The sequence below is a fragment of the Salmo trutta genome, chromosome 14 (assembly GCF_901001165.1).
Source record: "Salmo trutta chromosome 14, fSalTru1.1, whole genome shotgun sequence".
Taxonomy (NCBI): Eukaryota; Metazoa; Chordata; class Actinopteri; order Salmoniformes; family Salmonidae; genus Salmo; species Salmo trutta.
The window spans coordinates 35,409,364-35,433,632 of NC_042970.1; the positions used below are offsets into that span (position 1 = coordinate 35,409,364).

The following is a 24,269-nucleotide window of genomic DNA, read 5'->3' on the forward strand; positions in this document are numbered from 1 at the left end:
GAAGTTAAGCTTTATTTTGATGTATAACACATATATTTTCAACAATGTTAAATATTTGAATTTGGTATTTTTGAATTTCGCGCTCTGCAATTTCACTGGATGTTGGCCAGGTGGGACGCTACCGTCCCACCTGCCCATAAGATGATCACAGACTGGAAGCTTCAAAAGGAGGGTGGTGCTTGGAATCATTGTTCTTCCTCTGTCATCCATGGTTACCTGCAAGGAAACACGTGCCGTCATCATTGCTTTGCATAAAAAGGACTTCACAGGCAAGGACATTGCTGCCAGTAAGATTGCACCTAAATCAACCATTTATCGGATCATCAAGAACTACAAGGAGAGCGGTTCAATTGTTGTGAAGAAGGCTTCAGGGGGCCCAAGACAGTTCAGCAAGCGCCAGCACCGTCTCCTAAAGTTGATTCAGCTGCGGGATCGGGGCACCACCAGTACAGAGCGTGCTCAGGGATGGCAGCAGGCAGGTGTGAATGCATCTGCACACACAGTGAGGCGAAGACTTTTGGAGGATGGCCTAGTGTCAAGAAGGGAAGCAAAGAAGCCACTTCTCTCCAGGAAAAACATCAGGGACAGACTGATATTCTGCAAAAGGTACAGGGATTGGACTGCTGAGGACTGGGATAAGGTCATTTTCTCTGATGAATCTGCTTTCCGATTGTTTGGGGCATCCGGAAAAAAGCTTGTTCGGAGAAGACAAGGTGAACGCTACCATCAGTCCTGTGTCATGCCAACAGTAAAGCATCCTGAGACCATTCATGTGTGGGGTTGCTTCTCTGACAAGGGAGTGGGCTCACTCACAATTTTGCCTAAGAACACAGCCATGAATAAAGAATGGTACCAACACATCCTCCGAGAGCAACTTCTCCCAACCATCCAGGAACAGTTTGGTGACGAACAATGCCTTTTCCAGCATGATGGAGCACCTTGCCATAAGGCAAAAGTGATAACTAAGTGACTCTGGGAACAAAACATCGATATTTTGGGTCCATGGCCAGGAAACTCCCCAGACCTTAATCCCATTGAGAACTTGTGGTCAATTCTCAAGAGGCGGGTGGACAAACAAAAACCCACAAATTCTGACAAACGCCAAGCATTGATTATGCAAGAATAGGCTGCCAGCAATCAGGATGTGGCACAGAAGTTAATTGACAGCATGCCAGGGCGGATTGCAGAGGTCTTGAAATAGAAGGGTCAACACTGCAAATATTGACTCTTTGCATCAACTTCATGTAATTGTCAATAAAAGCCTTTGACACTTATAATTATACTTCAGTATTCCATAGTAACATCTGACAAAAATATCTAAAGCCACTGAGGCAGCAGACTGAAAATGTATATTTGTGTTATTCTCAACTTTTGGCCACGACTGTACACACACAGACTGGGCTCACAGATTATACTTATCAATAGTGATAAATATAACACTTAATAAACTACTTTAATATCAATAAAATATGTTAAGAGTTTCCTGTACTGTTTGTGATCTCTATGACTCATCAACAGCTGAGGGGGTTGAGGTTTTTCCTCATGACCTAACGGAAATTACAGTATGTCGTTATGTAAACTGTGAGCACATTCACTTACAACACTGATACCGTGTTGTTCACCAATAACTGAGCTGCTACAACAAAGGCCAGGAGTTTTTCCTGGCCAGGTCATGTAGACAGGAAAAACTCCTAGCCTTGGTAATTACAGATGATGTCTGACCTTGTCAGCCTCCTGGTGCCGAGACTCCAGAACCAGCCATAGGCCCAGAGTGCTCAAGTTGTTCTCAGCAACACTCAAAGTATTTCTGCCCAAGCAAAAACACACAATTAATGATGCATAAGCATGAAACATGGGAAATATGTCCCCAGTCTTTTTAACTTTCAGCGTTTGGTCAAATGGATATTTCCTTCTAAGGCGATGATGACATTTTACCAGAAACTTGACATATCCTGCAAGAGGAAACAGAATTGGTGAGTCCATTTTAGACAAACCACCGCTTCATATACATACACAATGAAGACAGACATTGAACTGTATCTAAATATGGTATCTGTGGTGAGATTCTCTCACTTTGAGAAGAGTCCTCCTCCTGCTCCACACAGAGGTGCAGAGATGTTGAGAAGTATCCACATGCCACTGCTAGTTCTGTGGAAACAAACACACTGGAGACAGAAAGTAATTTGCTGGTTCACTTCTGACAATCTAACACACAAATCATGTGAAATCTTAGAACTATTGTGGATATTATTTTGAGCACACATTGTCTCTCGAAGGGTGTCTCAGAGAGAGTTGGGATATGCAAAAATAACGTTTCCAATGCACTGCATATAATACACACTTGTGTAAAATAAGATGAATATAAGCACCCACTAAATTATTATTATTGGTAGATTTGATAGGGCATGTAGGGGTGGGGTTAGTTCTTGTTTGTCTTGTATAATGACATGTGGAAGGGATAGGTCTTGGTTGTCCAGTGTATTATACTGAGGTACCTTGTGGCCCTCCTTCCTCATCCCCTCCATGGCCTGCCTCAGACGGTTAAAGATGTTCTTCCTCACCCTCTGACGACCCAGGGCCACGCGCACACACGAAAGGGACTGATTAAGGGTACGGGTAACTCTCATTACACTACTCATAAATAAATATTGTTTTACTGTCACATAGGTGCAGTGAAAGGTGTGGTTATACAGGGTCAGCCATGGTAATACGGTACCCCTGGAGCAAATTAGGGTTAAGTGCCTTGCTCAAGGGCACATCGGCAGATTTTCACAAACAGTCTATATTGGTTAGCATCATATCTCTCAACACCAGGAGACAGTGATTATGTGGATCTCTGTGTGTCTGATCAGCTCTTTCCTTCATATCACTGCAGGTGAGTCCTACAGTAGCTACAGAATGTGATATTACATGCATTTTCAACTGTTACTCAGCACAAGTGTCAGAGAAATGTATCCCAAAATATCTTGCATGTGTTGAGACATACAAATTTAGCAGAATATCTTGCAGATTCAAAATACATATGGTATGCTTTAGTACATCTGAAATTATAAGAGTGATGCTGGTTTCTTTTATAAGTCTGTATTTATCAATACATTTATCAACAGTCAGTCAATACAGATGGATGTCTTGTACGGTTTACCCAAAATGTTTTATAGCATAGATCTGTATTGCCTGGAATAAAAACCTTTGCTAAATCTCAGACCTGTCAATTCATGTTCCAAAGTTAAAGAAAATATATTTTGGTATTTTTTTTCATTAGTCCACTGTTCACACAGTAAAATGTTTTGCAAGTCAACAATCAAGCTTTCAAGATATAGAACTGTCAAAATACATAAAGTGTCACAGTATGATGCGTTTTGCAAAAATGTTACAGTAAGAGTTTGTAAACTGACCATCAATGCAAAATAACCTGTAGATACAGTAACTACCCATGTCTTATATTTCATGGTGTTGTGTGAATGGAGAAATGTAATCCTGCATTGATGTAAAGAACATTAGAAAAGGATAATGTTGCTGTGTTTCAGCAGGCTGTACTCTGTCAAACACAATTAGGGCTGTGGTGGTCATGAAATTTTGTCAGCCAGTGATTGCCAAGCAAATACTGTCTTCTCACGGTAATTGACTGTTAATTAACATAAACACAGCATCTTCTGGCTTCCACACATGATGTAGACCTTTGGAAAATCTACATTTTAAAAAGTCTAATAAATCCATGTAATATAGCCTACACATTCACAATAAATCCATAATTTACTTTAGACAGGTCTAAAGAAACATGATATAAAGAAAATGTAGTCTATTTCAGAAGAACAGAATAGCATACTCAGTTGTCCTTATGTTAGGTCCTGATATGGCAATGCGATATGGCTGTGTGCTACACTAGTTCATTTAGCAGACAAGATTTGGTTAGAATTACATGGCATTATTTTATAGTATGGAGAACACCATTGAACAAAGCTGAATAAAATAGAAAGGATATTTTGTCCAAACGATATGAGGGAGTGTGCACATTTGGCTATTCTATGTTGAGCGGTTAAGAAAGAAATAGGTACTCCTATATTATTAATTTAGAGTTATTAATGTAACTTTAGTAGTTCTGCAAACATTGGGATATATGTTTTGATTTTTAATACATGGCAAGGCTGCATGATCCAACTCTAATGATGATTTGGGAAAAGTATCTTGAAAGGCAAGAGCTCTGCTTTGTTTTTTGCGCAGGCTGTTCACACTTCATCAGTCTCTCATTTGCAATTTGAGAAGCACTTGATAATGATTTGAATTCCCGGCAGCATCCCCTTTGTGTGGCCGTAATGCACCCTAAAAAAAATCCATGCCTTCTGAGGCCTTCTCCCTGAGTGCTGCGTGTTCCGAAGCACCTCTCACATGGCTCTCCATCACTACAAGTGAGGAAAGACACATCGGGGACGCAACTGCACCCGTCCGAGGTGAATATTGAAAGAACTGTCCACATGTACGTTTCATCTGCCAACAAGATAAGTAGGCCTAACGAACAGCAAAAGCACTAGCCTATGTCAATCGACTATCTTCCATAGTACAAAAGTTGACCTATTTTATTCTGTGAGAGAAATAAATATTCCAAACATAGTCTGGGACAGTTGTGGATTGCGAAAGATCCCAAATTAATACAACCACTAGCATAAAAAAAAACTATTACGCAATGAGGATGACAACAGATCAGAACTTTAGCTTAAAATGTTGATAAACGATTAGGCTATTCTTCACATTATAAGCGCAGCAATGCGCACACAGCAGTAGGCTATAAGTGTGAATGTTCCATTAGCGGGAAAACATCGTTATCAAAAGTGACCGCAAATGCAATTATGCATGTAATGCTTTTATTATAAAGGTGCATTTTCTTGGTGAAAATTATCTTCACCAAACTTGAAACTCACAAACTGCTTATGTATGCCAGTTAGGCTCTACACCTTTTGTAAAGTGGATTAATGTGCTTAATTTTAAGAAGTTATTCACAAATAATAATATATAATTCACAAGTGATATATTGTCTTTACATATTCTAAATAATATGGGCCATTATCACACACTTGTCTCGAAACAGGGGCAAAAAATACATGTCATCTCTGCACTTAAATAGTGAATGGAGGACGTATTTTACCGTGGTTCATTTACATGCCAGCCAGGTAGGCTGTACTCCCGTTGTAAAGACAAGCAATGTGCTTAATATTAGGAAAGTTGAGAAATAAACATAGTAAGCCTAGCCAATAGAGTAGAGGCCATCACTAAGTTCTTGCGCAAATGTCATGCGCTCATGTTGTTGTGCAACATGAGCGCATGGGCTCTCATGAAGTGTTTGATTAGATTTTCGATTACATTTGCATTGACGTCAGAGTGATTAGAGGGACAATAGAGTGCTGAGTACCAGGCAGTTAACAAGTTTGGTAGGCTACTAATGACCATCAGTAGCATCAGAGCTTGCCTTCATGATTTGTGACCGCCGGTGTGGCAGTAACAGTCATAATACAGCCCTAGGCACAATCCACTACTATTCACTACAATCCACAGACATTGCTATGGCAGATACAATTCATTGAATTCCAACTTGGACATATTTTGCTCTGTGTCTCTGTAGGTTGTATTCTTGTAGAATGTAATCTGAAGGAGATCCACGTCTTCTCAGGCCAGTCTGTTCTCCTGCCCTGCACTGACCTCCAAGCTAAACCTCAAAGCCTCACATGGAACTTCCAAAAACAAAACAGTGAGTGTTGGATACCAATAACCCAGAGTGATCTCTACAGGTACAGCGTGGATATTTTAAATATTGTGAACTCTCCTGGGAACCTCTCTCTCCACTTCTCACACATCACTAAGGAGGATCATGGGGTGTAAAGGTGTACAATCAAGGATAGAGAAGACAGGAACACATACTGTACATCAGACTCTTTGTAAAAGGTAAGAGATGCATCTCAGGCTTAGACAGCTGTGTATACAAAATATGACAGGAAGTAACAGTATAAGGCAAACATCTGTACAAACCATTCATGGTTTGTTCCATTAAATATATAAGCTATTTCAGATTACTACAGTATATGGCATTGGTAATACTGAAGGCTAGCAGTAATACTGTTAGTAATGGGTAGTCTTAAGTGTTCATGGTAGCAGTTGTAGAGAACCATCTTCTAAAATTGATAAAGTAAATAAAACACATTTCTACATATTTCAACAGGCTGCCCTTTGTTAGACAGTACAGCCCTACAGATCATTAGATCCACACACCAGTCTGCTTCTGCCCTGTTCCTGTTCTGAACTTCAGGCTAAACCTCCCAGAATCACATGGACTAAATTCAGAGATGGACAGAGACCTGAAACTATATTAACCCAGAGTGATCTCTATAAAGGCAGAGTAAAGATGTTTACTGAGAACTCTCCTGGGAACCGCTCTCTCCTCCTTTCACATCTAACGAGTGAGGATGAGGGGTGGTACAGGTGCCAAATCACTGCTGTAGAAATCAAAGAAATCCAACTCTATGATAAAAGGTAAGAGATCCCACTCCCGATAAATCTTGGGGCTCATTTTATCTTTAGCTACATAGTATTGGCAAGGACCTAATGATCCACTTTTCTGTTAGTCAGAGCAAACTAAAACACCCACCACCAAACATCCAACAGTAACTCAAACCAAAACACCCACCAATAACTCAACCCACAACTAGAACATCCCTACCAACAACTTCCTCTAAAAGTCAGTGTAAATCATTAAAATGTCTTATATTGCTAAAGACTGTTGCTGGTTAAAGCCAAACTTATATAAAAGGATCAGTACATTTCCTACCCAACATGCTGTCACGGCTCCTCCTCTGCAGTGCAGGGGCGGTTCCTCCTGCAGGCAGAGGAGGGTCGTTAGTGATTGGAGCCACCTGGGCTCAGGGTATTTAACAAACTGCTCCACTAACCTCTCTCTCGCTTGGCTTGCTCTCTCTCTCCTCCAGGTATGATCCTGTTTTGTTTGTTCCTTTGTTGGTTTATTTAGTTTCCACTCAGTCATGTTCACACACACATATTCACGCATCCATGCACCTTACATTATGACATTTCCACACCTGATTCCTTTTTCTTTGTGTAGAGTTAATAGTTTTGTTTTGTAATAAAGAACATTTTGAATTGGCCTATACCGGTTGTTGATGTCCTCTCATTTTTGCCACAGGCTATGAGCCGGCCTGTGACAATGCTCAATGGACGATGTGTGAACAAAAAGCTAGATCGATATTCAAGTGATCACAGATTCTCTTTTTAGCGTGTACTGGAAAAGTCACCAAGTCCTGTAGGGACAGACATTTGGGGGACTTCAGAGAAAGCTCAATCTACAATCATTGTACTGGCTGTTCTACCAGTCATTCTCATCATTGCTGGAGTTGCTCTGTACAGATACAGGATAAATAATGGTTACTTGTCCACAATTGCAACCACTTAGAAAAGCAATGAGTTTAGTTGGTGAAAAGTGACAGGACTTAGTGTATATTAATTCGTCAATCAAGTACAAGGGAGGAACGAAAACCCACAGACACTCGGCCCTCCGTGGAATGAGTTTGACGCATGCTCTATCACATTGAGAGTGTGGGGAAATCAAGATCTGACAAAAGAATACATCCCATTTATCATTGTGTTATTGATATGAGGATGGTCAATTAGACAAAGTTACTGTTTGTGTCTCATTGTATCTCTCCTCTATAGGATGATCCCTCTGCAATGTAATCCATGGTTGCAGACAGAAACACTGGTTTAGGCGACAAGACAACCACACCACTCATTACACCAGTAAGATAGTGTCTGTGCATGTGTTTGTCTTTAAGACTGTTACTGATTAAATCATGTCAAATTCAGTGGGAAAAGGAAGGTCTCACGAAAGATTGCATCTCAATCATTGTGCTACTTGTGTGGTAATGGTTGTTGCATATGTATTGTGTGTATTACATGTCTCATTGTATTTCTCCTCTTCTTCCCTCTTTAGGATGATGATCCCTATGCAATGTATGCTGCAGTTCACACAGAAACATCAACCAAGAGGAGGCAACAACACTCCACAGTGCACCAGTAAGAGAAGTGCAGTGTGTGTGTGTTAGTATAAATACACTGAGTGTACAAAATTAAGAACAGCCTCAATTTGTCAGGGCATGGAATTTACAAGGTGTCGAAAGCAGTCCACAGAAAATATGGCCTATGTTGACTCCAATGCTTCCCACAGTTGTGTCAAGTTGGATGTCCTTTGGGTGGTGGACCATTCTTGATACACACAGGAAACTGAGCGTAAAAAACCCAGCAGCGTTGCAGTTCTTGACAGACAAACCGATGCACCTGGCACCTCCTACCATACCTCCTCTTCAAAGGCACTTAAATCTTTTGTCTTGTCCATTCACCCTCTGAATGGCACACATTGACAATCCATGTCTCAAGGTTTAAAAATCCTTTAATCTGTCTCCTCCCCATTCATCTACACTAATTGATGTGGATTTAACAAGCAACATCAATAAGGGTAGCTTTCACCTGGTCAGTCTATGCCATGGAAAGAACACTCAGTGTATATATAGTGTAAATTAGCTTGAATCTACATCCCTGGATGCTGCAGTGCCTGTGTCTCTGAAAGTATCTTGTTTCTAATTGTCCCTTTATACAGTGGGGGAAAAAAGTATTTCATCCCCTGTTGATTGTGTACGTTTGCCCACTGACAAAGAAAGGATCAGTCTATAATTTTAATGGTAGGTTTATTTGAACAGTGAGACAATAACAAGAAAATCCAGAAAAACGCATGTCAAAAATGTTATAAATTGATTTGCATTTTAATGAGGGAAATAAGTATTTGACCCCCTCTCAATCAGAAAGATTTCTGGCTCCCAGGTGTCTTTTTATACAGGTAACGAGCTGAGATTAGGAGCACACTCTTAAAGGGAGTGCTCCTAACCGCAGCTTGTTACCTGTATAAAAGACACATGTCCACATAAGCAATCAATCAGATTCCAAATGGCCAAGACCAAAAAACCTCTCCACCATGGCCAAGACCAAAGAGCTCTCCAAGGATGTCAGGGACAAGATTGTAGACCTACACAAGGCTGGAATGGGCTACAACACCATCGCCAAGCAGCTTGGTGAGAAGGTGACAACATTTGGTGCGATTATTCGCAAATGGAAGAAACACAAAAGAACTGTCAATATCCCTTGGCCTGGGGCTCCATGCAAGATCTCACCTCGTGGAGTTGCAATGATCATGAGAACGGTGAGGAATCAGCCCAGAACTACACGGGAGGATCTTGTCAATGATCTCAAGGCAGCTGGGACCATAGTCACCAAGAAAATAACTGGTAGCACACTACGCTGTGAAGGACTGAAATCCTGCAGCGCCCGCAAGGTCCCCCTGCTCAAGAATACATATACATGCCCGTCTGAAGTTTGCCAATGAACATCTGAATGACTCAGAGGAACACTGGTGAAAGTGTTGTGGTCAGATGAGACCAAAATGGAGCTCTTTGACATCAACTCAACTCGCCATGTTTGGAGGAGGAGGAATGCTGCCTATGACTCCAAGAACACCATCTCCACCGTCAAACATGGAGGTGGAAACATTATGCTTTGGGGGTGTTTTTCTGCTAAGGGGACAGGACAACTTCACCGCATCAAAGGGACGATGGACGGGGCCATGTACCGTCAAATATTGGGTGAGAACCTCCTTCCCTCAGCCAGGGCATTGAAAATGGGTCATGGATGGGTATTCCAGCATGACAATGACCCAAAACACGGAGTGGCTCAATACACGGAGTGGCTCAAGAAGAAGCACATTAAGGTCCTGGAGTGGCCTAGCCAGTCTCCAGACCTTAATCCCATAGAAAATCTGTGGAGGGAGCTGAATATTCGAGTTGCCAAACGTCAGCCTCGAAACCTTAATGACTTGGAGAAGATCTGCAAAGAGGAGTGGACAAAATCCCTCCTGAGATGTGTGCAAACCTGGTGGCCAACTACAAGAAACGTCTGACCTCTGTGATTGCCAACAAGGGTTTTGCCACCAAGTACAAAGTCATGTTTTGCAGAGGGGTCAAATACTTATTTCCCTCATTAAAATGCAAATCACTTTATAACATTTTTGACATGCATTTTTCTGGATTTTTGTTGTTATTCTGTCTCTCACTGTTCAAATAAACCTACCATTAAAATTATAGACTGATAATTTCTTTGTAAGTGGGCAAACGTACAAAATCAGCAGGGGATCAAATACTTTTTCCCCCCACTGTATAGGATCATCAATCAGTGATATACTCCACCATTGTCCACATGAAAGGAAAAGGGAAGGCAGCAGTGAGTCTGGAGATGTCACGGTTGTGATAATGGACGGACCAAGATGCAGCGTGTGTTGAGTTGCAGTGAAAACTTAAACAAGAAAACAATAAACATACAACGACCATGAACTACGTGGTGCTGAATGCACTCACACAAAACAATATCCCACAAACAAGGGTGGGAAAAAGGGCTACCTAAATATGATCCCCAATTAGAGGCAACGATTACCAGCTGCCTCTAATTGGGAACCATACAAACCACCAACATAGAAATACAAACACTAGAAACCTCCCTAGTCACGCTCTAACCTATACACCGTAGAGAACTCAGAGGGCTCTTTATGGTTAGGGTGTGACAGGAGAAGAGTGGAGAATTTGTGTTTATTTAACCTTTATTTAACTAGGCAAGTCAATTAAGAACAAATTCGTATTTACAATGACGGCAAGAGTATGCCAGCATTAAGATGAGCAGATCCTCCTAGAGCCATTATACAGTAGGCCACACAATATGAGTGGTTATTGTTACCATGTATTACTTAACTGTAAATATGTTTCCCTCTTCACATTAAAATCTTGATCTTACAACGCATTTAAAATACCATATGATAGAATTCAAATTTGATACAAATTACATTATGTATTTTGTCTTTCACTTTTCTTCTGCTATAATACCATAAATTAAATGCATTCTGTAAATATGTATGATATATTAATTTTGTAAATGAAATTAATATCATTACTTTTATTAACAGTGTAAAGAATCGGGAAATCTATGGCAATAAAGTTTGAACAAAAAGTTCGGTCTTCTCTTCATTTTGATAAGTTGTGTTGTTTTATGTACGTACATTGGCAATGTTTAGAATCATAGTTCTGCTAAATTCATGCTTAGTCTCTAATGGTGGTATGTGGAGTTATATTGCAATGTGTAACGTCCGCTTCCAACTCACACACACATAGATCCCCTAAACGCAGCTCACTTTCCAGCTCACACTCTCAAACACATAGATCCCCTCCTGTGTGGCTCAGTTGGTAGAGCATGGTGTTTGCAACGCTAGGGTCGTGGGTTCAATTCCCACAGGGGTACAGTATGGGGGAAAAAAATGTATGAAATGTATGCATTCACTACTGTAAGTCGCTCTGGATAAGAGCGTCTGCTAAATGACTTAAATGTAAATGAACGCAGCTCACTCTCCAGATCCCAATCACCTGTTCACACACCTGTATGTCATTTACACACACTATTTAGTTCAGTTCTTTGCACCCCATCATTGTGAGGTATTGTTTGTTTTGTTACACATTCTAGTCGGAGCGCTGTTTATTTCTGTATTAGTCCTCCCGTGTACTGTAGTTTTGGCCATCCTCACTAACGAAACCTTTTTGCCTATTCCCTGTACTTTTGCCTATCAGATTTCCTGTCGTCAACCTCTTGCCTGATCTCCCGGACTACGTTATTAGCCTTTTCCCTGCTTGTACTGTTACCTTTTTGGAGTCTCTGTGTATGACTTCTGCCTGTCCCTGGACCCTGCTACCTGCCTCCTCCCATGGTCCTTTATCAATAAACACCTGCTGCACCCTGTGCTTGAAACCAGCACTCTGTCTCCCATTGTATTGATTACACAATGGTGATAGAAATTCTCTTCCACCAGTATGCCTTTGTTGATTTTGGGGAATTATGCAATACCTGCCTCATTTTTCTAATATACTGTATGTAGGGTCTATATTTGTTATCTAAAGAGGCTGAGCAGTGTTCCATTTATGAAATGACAGATTGGTGGATTGATGGTCATTTTGTCATGGATAAGATTATCATGGTCAAATGAACTATGATTCCGTTCAAAAACTGACATCATTTTGAGAAGAACTGACTATAAGGAAAGGAGAATGACTAGTTAGAGAAAAAGGAGAAGCAGAGAGGTATGTAACCGGATGTGGGCTGAGAGTCAGGACATACCATTCACACACTCTACTTTTACTTCCCATGTGTCACGCCCTGACCATAGAGAGCCTTTCTATTTCTCTATTTGGTTAGGTCAGGGTGTGATTTGGGTGTGCATTCTATATTATGTATATCTATGTTTTATTTCTATGTTGGCCTGATATGGTTTCCAATCAGAGGCAGCTGTTTTTCATTGTCTCTGATTGGGGATCATATTTAGGCAGCCTTTTCCCACTTGGGTTTTGTGGGAGGTTATTTTCTGTTTAGCGTATGTGCCTTGCGGAACTGTGCATTTTCGTTTTTCCCTTTTATTTTGTTTGAGTGTTTCTTGAAAATAAATATCATGAACACTTACCACGCTGCGTTTTGGTCCCCTTCTCATTCTAATGACGAGCGTTACACCATGTCACACAGGTACACATATTGCCAGTCTACACTCACAGGGAAGAGGAGCGCCAAACTCAGTCCTTCTTTCAACACACACACAGAACATACAGTTTCTGTCGTTCAACATCAGGAGACAGTCATCATGTGGATCTCTGTGTTTCTGATCAGCTCAATCCTTCACATTACTGCAGGAAATGAAGGTGAGTCCTACTGTCTTAACCTGTATGTGGTTATGGAGGTCATGGAGACCTCACTGTTACTGAAAAAAAAGAGTGTGTAGAAAAAATACTAATGTTATTTATTATATAAAGTGTACGCAATCACATAAAGTGTTGCTCTTACTCTGGGGAGATTGTTTATCAACAGTCATCCTTCTGCAGTTCTTTTTCTGGTTCATAAACAATGTTTATGGCATATCTTTTTACTTGTGGTCAAATAAACCACTGATTCACTTTGGATAAAAGTGTCTGCTAAATGGCATGATTGGATTCTGTTGCAGATCTCTCAAATAATTATTCATAGTTTCAGACTTAATTTTAGAGAGCACTGCCCATAATGGATTGTACTGTGTACATGCAGAATTGTAATAATACTCATAGTAATAAGAATTATGTTGCTCTGTGTTTCAACAGGCTGTACTCTGTCAGGCACTTACCATCCAATACAGGAGATCACTGCATTCACAGGCCAGTCTGTTCTCCTGCCCTGCTCCTGTACTGTACGTCAGTTTGATACTCCCAGATTCACATGGACTAAATTCACCCTCCGTCAGGAGCCTGTGATATTAACCCAGAGTGATCTCTACATAGACAGAGTGGAGCTGTTTAATAGAAAATGTCCTGGGAACCTCTCGGTCCTCCTCTCACACCTCACTCAGGATGATCAGGGAGATTACAGATGTACAATCGATGATAGAGAAAACTGGGACAGAATGAGGGACATCAGGCTCCATGTTAAAGGTAAAAGATTAATCTCAGGCTTAGACAGCTGCATATTGAAAGTATAACAGTATAAGGCAAACATCTGTACAAAACAATTCATGGTTTGGTCCATCAAATATATAAGATATTTCAGATTACTATATGGCATTGATAATACTGAAGGCTACCAGTAATACTGTTAGTAATGGGTAGTCTTACGTGTTCATGTTAGCAGTTGTAGTGAGGTACCATCATCTAAAATTGATCAAGTAGGTTTCCCTCAACAAATTGCTCTGTTTTGTTGTGGAAAATTACATAATTAGTCATGCTATCCCGTGTTTTACTGCATAAAGAATAGTCTCTTGTTATATGCAAGTGTTTTTTCTAACCTGATACAAACTTGTCTTGGTGTGACTTAGTCATAAGACTGGTCTTACAGCTAAAAGACATTTGGGTGCCACCGCAGCATGTGAAATCCTGTAGGTTTACTATCTACAGAAAGTCACATGTATGGAACCTTGCAGAAAGGAGTACAATATAGTGTTTGTGGTTGTGAATGCAGGTAGACGTTTGAGCCCTCTGGCTATCAACCTTGTGCTATCTTAAGTTTACACAGACAACGAATTACCTTTTACACACTATCTGCTGACTGCCACGTATACAGAAAGGGTAGAAGTATGGTAGAAGTTGTAGAGAACGACCATCATCTGAAATGTATAAAGTAAGTACAACACATTTTTACGTGTTTCAACAGGCTGCAGTTTGTCAGACTCTAACCAACTGGAGATAGTTCGATCCCCAGGCCAGTCTGTGCTCCTGCCCTGCTCCTGCAATGAACTCCAGGCTAAACCTCATGGACTGACATGGACTAAACACCCCGATATACCATTAACCAAGAGTGATCTCTACAGAGGCAGAGTGACGAAGTTTAATACTGAGAGCTCTCCAGGGAACCTCTCTGTCCTTCTCTCATTCATCACTAAGGAGGATCAGGGGTGGTACAGGTGTACAATCAACAACCTAGACACTAGAAACATACATATCACTGTTAAAGGTAAGAGATCTGATAATGATCCATTTTATCAGAGAGGTTTCTCCGTAAATAACTTAACATCATAAGAACAGAATGGCCAAGAATGCGTACAGAGCAGCAGTTTGTAGAGTACCTGACAATTGAGTAGAATGTAGCAGCATGGTATGGTTATTATCACTAGTAGTAACTGTTAATAAGTGAGTGTTGTCTGCACACTGAAAAACAAGCACTGCATTCACCATTTAAGTTGACTTTTTCATGCTCATATAAGAGGTACATAACAAAATAAGTCTGGAAGGGGATAAAGATGGGTATTCAAAACACCTTGAACTCACATTCATAGCACATTTTCATTCATAATAACATAACGCATATTCAACATCAATGTCAACACTGTTGAAGGCCTACCAACCGACATAGTGCAATTGAGTGAGTGGAATCTCTCTCTTTAAACACAACAAACACAGCCAAGATATTTTAAAAAAAATCGAAACTAATTTGGGGCTCATGTCATCTTCAGTTGCATAGTATTGGCAGAGCTCTTTCTAACATGTGCCTCTGTTTAGCTGACACTAGGCTAATGGTCCTCTCCCCTATTAGAGACTGATGGGAAGAAAGAAAACACCATCACCAAACACCCAAATGTAACTCCAACCAAAAGATCAGAGACTACAGAAGCACTACCAACAACTGCTTCTAATGGTCAGTTTATGTCCAATGAATATCATGAAATTATACTCCACAGGCAGAATATCTAAAGGAAATTATTCAAATGTCTCAAAATTACACACATCTGCGACTGGTTTCTATCAAATTGTCAGTACATTTTCTGTCTGACAGGCTCGAACAGATGACATTTGAACAAAAAACGACATCAGCATCCAAGCTGACCACAGTATTCTGTTTTGCACTGGGCAAAGCTCTCTGTTATACTGTAGACTGACTAAACATGTCCATGTCCTGTAGGAACAGACACAGTGAGGACTTCAGGAGAAGCTCCATCTGCATCCTCTCTGCAAAACAATACAATCCAATACATCTTAATGGCTGTCCTACCAGTCATACTGGTCATCGCTGGAATGGCTTTGTACATATACAAGAGAAACAAAAGTATTTATCCACAATTGCAACCACTAAAAAAAGCAATGTGGAATGTGGGAATGGCTCATTTTGTGTATTAAACTCTGTTTTTTTTTATCCCAGGAAAGAAAACCACAGGGGATAATAGTAGTGGGATCAAAACAGAAGGAGAGAAGAATGATGAGGTTAATGAATCATTTAGAAGCTCTATCACAGTGAGAGTGATGGGAAATGAAGATAGAAAGAATACACCCCACTTATTGTGCTGTTATATGGTTAAGGGTTCAAAGTTACTGTATGCGTGCCTTATTTTCTGTCTCCTAGGATGATTCTACTGCAATGTATTCCACGGTTGCGGACAGAAACACTGGTTTAGGCAACAACACAACACCACTCAGTGCACCAGTAAGAGAACGTTTGTGTGTTTGTTTTTAAGACTGTTCCTCGATTAAATCATGTCAAATTCAGTGGGAAAATGAAGATCTCAAGAAAGATTACATCTCTATCCCTGTGCTATTTGTGTGCTGATGAATGTTGCAACTTCATTATATAGTATGAGTCGTATCTTCCCTCTAAAGGATGATCCCAATGCAATGTATGCTGCGGTTCAACACAGAAACCCAAACCAAGAGGATACAACTACACCACTTAGTGCTCCAGTAAGAGAAAGTTTAGTGTGTGTGTGTGTGTGTGTGTGTGTGTGGTAGTATAAGCGTTATATATATTTATATATATATATAAATAGTGTGAATCTGTACATCCCCAGATGTTAGCAGCATTGCCTGTGTCTCTGAATGTATCTTGTGTTTCTTACTGTCCCTTTATATAGGATGATCCCTCAGTGATATACTCCACCATTGTCCACATGAAAGGAAAAGGGAAGGCAGCAGTGAGTCTGGAGAGCAGTGGAGAAATAGAATACGCCAGTGTCAAGACAGGCAGATCCTCCTAGTGCCACTATACAACGCTCACAAGGCTCACAGCCTTATACTACAGCGAGATCTCAAACAGTATTGTGCCCAGTATCATGAGGCTTTATCTGGCACACTTAACTGTAAATATATTTCACTCTCCAATAACACATGTTTAGTGGTTAGCTGGGCACAGGAAATCAGGGGCGGGGTTACCTAAGCTAACATATGGAATTGTTTTAAGATGGTCATACTATGTATCGTTTAGCTACTTGATTTTCATTTTTTGTTGTGAAGCAGAGACATGCAAAGTGCCTTAAATGGCTTGTGATTTACCTAGTTCCCTTTTTATATTGCTGTTTTGTAATAGAGACAGATGACTTCAGCCATTTAAAAAAAAAGGGAGATGTGGTTTGATGTGTATAGAAACATCTTTCGCAATCACTATTGCAACAGGTTTCATTGGTGGCTATTCAAACCCATTTTAACATATGAATCTTATCTTTCTGCCAAGTAGCTGGTACACCTTGAAGAATTCATAATTCTTGAAGTTGACAACAAAAATGTAATGTTTATTTTTAAGCCTAAGTTTGTTACAGCCAACTATCTTTGTAAAAACAACCTATTGTCGAAACCAGTCAGTTAGCTACTTCCTCTTTGGTCTAACGGACAAATCACAAATTGTTGTATTCCTGAACAAGAAAAGCACTCTAGCAATGTCATCAACTGAAGCATGCCCTTTTAAAGTGCACAACTAACAGGGAATGCCATGTTTAAGTGTGTATGTTTCTGTACAGACAGTATCGCCATTTGACAAAGTCAGATTTTCCAATGACTTACTTCAGCACACTCCCACAGACCACAAACAGATGGCCATCTACAGCATCTTTTGCAATATAAAGTGCTTTTGGTGATATTTCATTTTTTTTTAAATTGCTAAAAACCTGTTTTGCTTTGTCATTATGGGGTTTTGTGTGTAGATTGATGAGGGGAAGAATTATTTAATCAATTTTAGAATAAGGCTGTAACGTAACAAAATGTGGAAAAAGTCAAGGGGTCTGAATACTTTCCGAATGCACTGATCAGATCTATTTTTGATATGTCCTCATTCTCAGCACTAACATGTCTGTGACTTTTCCTTTTAAAGATGATAATATTAACATGCTGATGTAGTAGACGCTTTTATCCAAAGTGACTAACACGAAGTAAACATATTTAGTAGCCTATATGTAGCCCATGGGCAAGTGGCTAACCTTGTGGATGTTGCCAACCCTATGCTGATAAACTTTACAAAACAAGTGTGAAATTAACTGTTTTTGCCTGTCTCTTAAACATTGTTACCATGTTACGAAGCACAAGAAATACAACTGGAAATGGCAAGTTGGAACTCTAAATCCAACGGGGGATTATTGGTGAAGACCCACCAGAATAGACACAAGTCAAACACATTGAGGTGATTTGACCAATAAAATGAAAAGGAGAGGGTAGAACATTGAGAAGAGATTAGGATTAAACAGCTGGAGAAGAAGGGGGTTTGGTGGTAAATGTGTTCCAGGCATTTGTTCTTGCTGAGCGTGGTGTGTGCTCCCACCTGCTGGAGATACATAGGTCTCCAATGCCATGCAGTAGGTACGCCAGTCCTTGCCCATGGCCAAGAAACCTACAGAGCAGAGCAATTATAGTAAAGTATTGAGCTTCTAACCAATAAAGAACATTGTTGCAAAGTTTGAGACAATTCTGTTTCAAGACATTAAGATCTGTAGTGTCATATCAAATCAAATTAAATCAAATTGTATTTGTCACATGCACCGAATCCACAGGTGTAGACCTTACGTTGAAATGCTTAATTACAAGCCCTTAACCAACAATGCAGTTTTAAGAAGAAAAAAAAGGTAAGAGATAGCATAACAAATAATTAGACAACATAGTAAATAGCAATAGCGGGGCTATATACAGGGGATGCCGGTACATAGTCAATGTGTCAATGTGCACGGGCACCGGTGTCAATGTAATTGAGGTAATTATGTACATGTAGGCAGAGGTATTAAAGTGGCTATGCATAGATAATAACAGAGAGTAGCAGCAGCGTGGGGGGGGGACAGTCTATGACTAGGGTGGCTGGAGTCTTTGACAATTGTTAGGGCCTTCCTCTGACACTGCCTGGTATGGTGGTCCTGGATGGCAGGAAGCTTGGCCCCGGTGAGGTACTGGGCCGTACGCACTACCCTCTGTAGTGCGTACGGCCCAGTACGGTCGGAGGCCGAGCAGTTGCCATACCAGGCAGTGATGCAACCCGTCAGGATGCTCTCGATGGTGCAACTGTAAAACCTTTTGAGGATCTGAGGACCCATGTCAAATCAATTCAGTCTCTTAAGGGGGAATATGTTTTGTCATGCCCTCTTCAGGACTGTCTTGGTGTGCTTGGACCATGTTAGTTTGTTGGTGATGTGGACGCCAAGGAACTTGAAGCTCTCAACCTGCTCCACTACAGCCCCGTCGATGAGAATGGGGGCGTGCTCGGTTCTCCTTTTCCTGTAGTCCACAATCATCTCCTTTGTCTTGATCACGTTGAGGGAGAGGTTGTTGTCCTTGCACCACACGGTCAGGTCTCTGACCTCCTCCCTATAGGCTGTCTCATCGTTGTCGGTGATCAAGCCTACCACTGTTGTGTCATCAGCAAACTTAATGATGGTGTTGGAGTCGTGCCTGACCGTGCAGTCATGAGTGAACAGGGAGTACAGGAGGGGACTGAGCATGCACCCCTGAGGGGCCCCTGTATTGAGGATCAGCGTGGCGGATGTGTTGTTATCTACCCTTACCACCTGGATGCGGCCCGTCAGGAAGTCCAGGATCCAGTTGCAGAGGGAGGTATTTAGCCCCAGGGTCCTTAGCTTAATGATGAGCTTTGAGGGCACTATGGTGTTGAACGCTGAGCTGTAGTCAATGAATAGCATTCTCACATAGCTGTTCCTTTTGTCCAGGTGGGAGAGGGCAGTGTGTAGTGCAATAGAGATTGCATCATGAGGTGAGTCTAGGGTTTCTGGGATAATGGTGTTAATGTGAGCCATCACCAGCCTTTCAAAGCATTTCATGGCTACAGATGTGAGTGCTACGGATCGTTAGTCATTTAGGCAGGTTACCTTAGTGTTCTTGGGCACAGGGACTATGGTGGTCTGCTTGAAACATGTTTGTATTACCGACTCAGACAGGGAGAGGTTGAACATGTCAGTGAAGACACTTGCCAGTTGGTCAGCGCATGCTCGGAGTACACGTCCTGGTAATCCGTCTGGCCCACCGGCCTTGTAAATGTTGACCTGTTTAAAGGTCTTACTCACAACGGCTGCGCAGAGCCTGATCACACAGTCGTCCGGAACAGCTTATGATCTCATGCATGTTTCAGTGTTACTTGCCTCTAAGCGAGCATAGAAGTTATTTAACTCGTCTGGTAGGCTCGTGTCACTGGGCAGCTCTTGGCTGTGCTTCCTTTTGTAGTCTAATAGTTTGCAAGGCCTGCCACATCCGACGAGCGTCGGAGCCGGTGTGGTACGATTCGATCTTAGTCCTGTATTTACGCTTTGCCCGTTTGATGGTTCGTCGGAGGGCATAGCGGGATTTCTTATAAGCTTCCGGGTTTTTAGCTCAGTGCGAATGTTGCCTGTAATCCATGGCTTCTGGTTGGGATATGTACGTACAGTCACTGTGGCGACGACGTCCTCGATGCACTTGTTGATAAAGCCAGTGACTGATGTGGTGTACTCCTCATAGCCATTGGAAGAATCCCGGAACATATTCCAGTCTGTGCTAGCAAAACAGTCCTGTAGTTTAGCATCTGCTTCATCTGACCACTTTTTTATAGACCAAGTCACTGGTGCTTCCTGCTTTAATTTTTGCTTGTAAGCAGGAATCAGGAGGATAAAGTTATGGTCAGATTTGACAAATGGAGGGCGAGGAAGAGCCTTGTACACTTCTCTGTGTGTGGAGTAAAGATTGTCTAGAATTTTTTTCCCTCTGGTTGCACATTTAACATTCTGATTGAAATTAGGTAAAACTGATTTAAGTTTCCCTGCATTAAAGTCACCGGCCGCTAGGAGCGCCACTTCTGGATGAGCATTTTCCTGTTTGCTTATGATGGTTTTAGTGCCAGCTTCTGTCTGTGGGGGTTTGTAGACAGCTTCGGAAAATACAGATGAAAACTCTCTAGGTAGATAGTGTGGTCTACAGCTTATCATGAGATACTCTACCTCAGGCGAGCAAAACTTTGAGACTTCCTTAGATATCGTGCACCAGCTGTTGTTTACATAAATGCATAGACCCCCACCCCGTGTCTTACCAGAGGCTGCTGTTCTGTCGAAAGAGTGTTTAACCCGCCAGCTGTATGTTCTTAATGTCGTTGTTCAGCCACAACTCGGTGAAACATAAGATATTATAGTTTTTAATGTCCCATTGGTCGGATATACGTGCTTTTGCAACATTATGTACAAAACAACTTACGAACAACGTGAAAAGACAAACAAAATAGCATGGTTGGTTAAGAGCCGATAAGACATTTACATTTACATTTTACATTTAAGTCATTTAAGTCTCTTATCCAGAGCGACTTACAAATTGGTGCATTCACCTTATGATATCCAGTGGAACAACCACTTTACAATAGTGCATCTAAATCTTTTAAGGGGGGGGGGGTTAGAAGGATTACTTTATCCTATCCCAGGTATTCCTTAAAGAGGTGGGGTTTCAGGTGTCTCCGGAAGGTGGTGATTGACTCCGCTGTCCTGGCGTCGTGAGGGAGCTTGTTCCACCATTGGGGTGCCAGAGCAGCGAACAGTTTGGACTGGGCTGAGTGGGAACCGTGCTTCCTCAGAGGTAGGGGGGCCAGCAGGCCAGAGGTGGATGACCACAGTGCCCTTGTTTGGGTGTAGGGCCTGATCAGAGCCTGAAGGTATGAAGGTGCCGTTCCCCTCACAGCTCCGTAGGCAAGCACCATGGTCTTGTAGCGGATGCGAGCTTCAACTGGAAGCCAGTGGAGAGAGCTGAGGAGCGGGGTGACGTGAGAGAACTTGGGAAGGTTGAACACCAGACGGGCTGCGGCGTTCTGGATGAGTTGTAGGGGTTTAATGGCACAGGCAGGGAGCCCAGCCAACAGCGAGTTGCAGTAATCCAGACGGGAGATGACAAGTGCCTGGATTAGGACCTGCGTCGCTTCCTGTGTGAGGCAGGGTCGTACTCTGCAAATGTTGTAGAGCATGAACCTACAGGATCGGGTCACCGCCTTGATGTTAGTGGAGAACGACAGGGTGTTGTCCAGGATCACGCCAAGGTTCTTAGCACTCTGGGAGGAGGACACAAGGGAGTTGTCAACCGTGATGGCGAGATCATGGAACGGGCAGTCCTTCCCCGGGAGGAAGAGCAGCTCCGTCTTGCCGAGGTTCAGCTTGAGGTGGTGATCCGTCATCCACACTGATATGTCTGCCAGACATGCAGAGATGCGATTCACCGCCTGGTTATCAGAAGGGGGAAAGGAGAAGATTAATTGTGTGTCGTCTGCATAGCAATGATAGGAGAGACCATGTGAGGATATGACAGAGCCAAGTGACTTGGTGTATAGCGAGAATAGGAGAGGGCCTAGAACAGAGCCCTGGGGGACACCAGTGGTGAGAGCGCGTGGTGCGGAGACAGATTCTCGCCACGCCACCTGGTAGGAGCGACCTGTCAGGTAGGACGCAATCCAAGCGTGGGCCGCGCCGGAGATGCCCAACTCGGAGAGGGTGGAGAGGAGGATCTGATGGTTCACAGTATCAAAAGGCAGCAGATAGGTCTAGAAGGATGAGAGCAGAGGAGAGAGAGTTAGCTTTAGCAGTGCGGAGAGCCTCCGTGACACAGAGAAGAGCAGTCTCAGTTGAATGCCCAGTCTTGAAACCTGACTGATTTGGATCAAGAAGGTAATTCTGAGAGAGATAGCAGGAGAGCTGGCCAAGGACGGCACGTTCAAGAGTTTTGGAGAGAAAAGAAAGAAGGGATACTGGTCTGTAGTTGAAGACGGCAGCCCTACCCTTCGGCGCCATCTTCCTCAACACAGCAATCAATCATATAGATTAATAGGGTCAAAATAGGCTCTAGGTAAGTGAAATATTTGTATTAGAAATACATACCAAGTTGTTTCAGAACTTTGGTTGGTGCATTTAACTGAGGCTTGGCTGGTAGAGGAGGAAACTAGAGGGAGAAGAAGTCACATTAGTTATATTGAGGCTTGCATTATTTTACTTTATTCATTTTGACTTTATTTGAAAACAATTTACCAGATTGAAGCTTTATATAGGTTTGTTTGTTAGGGTCAGTGTCCATAATGAGACAGGTTTAGGTAGGAAGAGATGGGATACTAACGATAACACCCAGCATCCCAGGCACCTCCTTCTGAGAGAACAGACACTGCTGCATAGCCCTCGTGAGTCCTGGCCACATGGTTCTCCCCACTGTCTGACAACTGGGACACACAGAGACAGAGACAGAGACAGAGAGAGAGAGACAGAGAGAGAGACCCCCCCCCCCCCCCGCCCCCCCAATATGGATGTGAAGTTTTTGAGACTTAAGTATTAGAACAAAACGGAGAACACCATCGTGTTCGTGAGGGTTTCATCTTCGTTCGGACACTATAGACGTTTTCGCGAGAAGACCGATTTTCGGCATGTCTCATGGTCTGACAAACACCGTTGTAGCTCAGCCACCTTCCACCACAGATGCGGAAAGTTGACATAGGCGGATGTTGAGGATTGAGACGCAACTCATGCAAAACTGACGGATTAGTTTAACTAATGGATTTTAATGGGGATTTTTGTATTATGTTACGTAGATTGATGCATGGGTGTGTCAATAGAATCTTAAGGATTTTAAATTAGGAATATTCTGTTTATTCATAGACACAGGGATACTCCTGAGTGGTATACGCTGGCCCGGGTTGAACCAGGCAAAGGCCCATCACATCATCAGTGAATGTGGGGAGGGAGGAGCATAGGGTTGCCAACTTTCTCACTACCAAATAAGGGACAAAAGCTTGCGTGCCAGTGCACGGTGCCACGGCGGTATGGGTATGGTGTTGTGTGAATGAATATACAGTGTATATTCATATTCTTATTCAATTGGAAAGGCAAAACATTTGTATATTCCATTTAGTCTATATCTTTACTAAAACTGTATCATTATTGTAAGGTATGCGTAACTGGCTGCAGGGGAGTCAGGTGCAGGAGAGCAGAATTTGGGTAGCAAACGGAGCCTTTTATTACGGCGAACAAAACACACGGCACTAAGAACACTAAACAAAATTCCGGTTGACATAACCCAGCGCAAACCAGTCTAACGTGCACATACACGAAACAACAAACAATTCCACACACAGACATGGGGGGAACAGAGGGTTATCTACATGTCAAATAATGAGGGAATGTAAACCAGGTGTGTGGGAAAACAAGACAAAACAAATGGAAAAAATGAAAGGTGGATCGGCGATGGCTAGAAGACCGGTGACGTCGACCGCCAAACGTCGCCCGAACAAGGAGAGGAACCGACTTCGGCGGAAGTCATGACAATTATGTAAACTGATGTGAATAAACCTCAAAATAAATGATCAAAGAAATCACAATTTGGACCTTGACAGCAAAAAAAACACTTTTCAAATGCTGCTCTTGACTGGTTCAAACAGTCCTT

At 42.0% G+C, this 24,269-nt stretch overlaps 1 protein-coding gene and 1 long non-coding RNA gene across 5 annotated transcripts; both read left to right on the forward strand.

Annotated features, from left to right (window-relative positions):
* Window positions 1-7,480: 7,480 nt before the first annotated feature.
* On the forward strand, window positions 7,481-10,404 carry LOC115207098 (uncharacterized). The gene is made up of 3 exons (XR_003880913.1): window positions 7,481-7,797; window positions 7,991-8,073; window positions 10,264-10,404. It is a non-coding gene; the product is annotated as an uncharacterized LOC115207098 (long non-coding RNA).
* A 2,052-nt stretch (window positions 10,405-12,456) lies between these two features.
* On the forward strand, window positions 12,457-18,295 carry LOC115207915 (polymeric immunoglobulin receptor). Of its 4 annotated transcripts, XM_029775487.1 has the most exons (9): window positions 12,457-12,827; window positions 13,260-13,586; window positions 14,302-14,601; window positions 15,181-15,282; window positions 15,547-15,690; window positions 15,784-15,845; window positions 15,985-16,065; window positions 16,239-16,319; window positions 16,490-18,295. In XM_029775487.1, the coding sequence occupies exons 1-9, from the start codon at window positions 12,584-12,586 to the stop codon at window positions 16,610-16,612; spliced, it is 1,464 nt and encodes a 487-aa protein (XP_029631347.1). In that variant the 5' UTR covers window positions 12,457-12,583; the 3' UTR covers window positions 16,613-18,295. The 4 variants fall into 4 exon arrangements, with proteins under 4 accessions (XP_029631347.1, XP_029631349.1, XP_029631348.1 ...); XM_029775489.1 differs by lacking the exon at window positions 15,547-15,690; XM_029775488.1 differs by lacking the exon at window positions 15,181-15,282.
* Window positions 18,296-24,269: the final 5,974 nt, after the last annotated feature.

Bases quoted from the DNA above. Each gene is read 5' to 3' on its own strand.
- LOC115207915 (XM_029775487.1), top strand. From the start codon at position 12,584: ATGAACACTTACCACGCTGCGTTTTGGTCCCCTTCTCATTCTAATGAC. The intron at 12,828-13,259 runs GTGAGTCCTACT...GTGTTTCAACAG, and splicing joins CATTACTGCAGGAAATGAAG to GCTGTACTCTGTCAGGCACT. The intron at 15,846-15,984 runs GTTAATGAATCA...TCTGTCTCCTAG, and splicing joins AAGGAGAGAAGAATGATGAG to GATGATTCTACTGCAATGTA.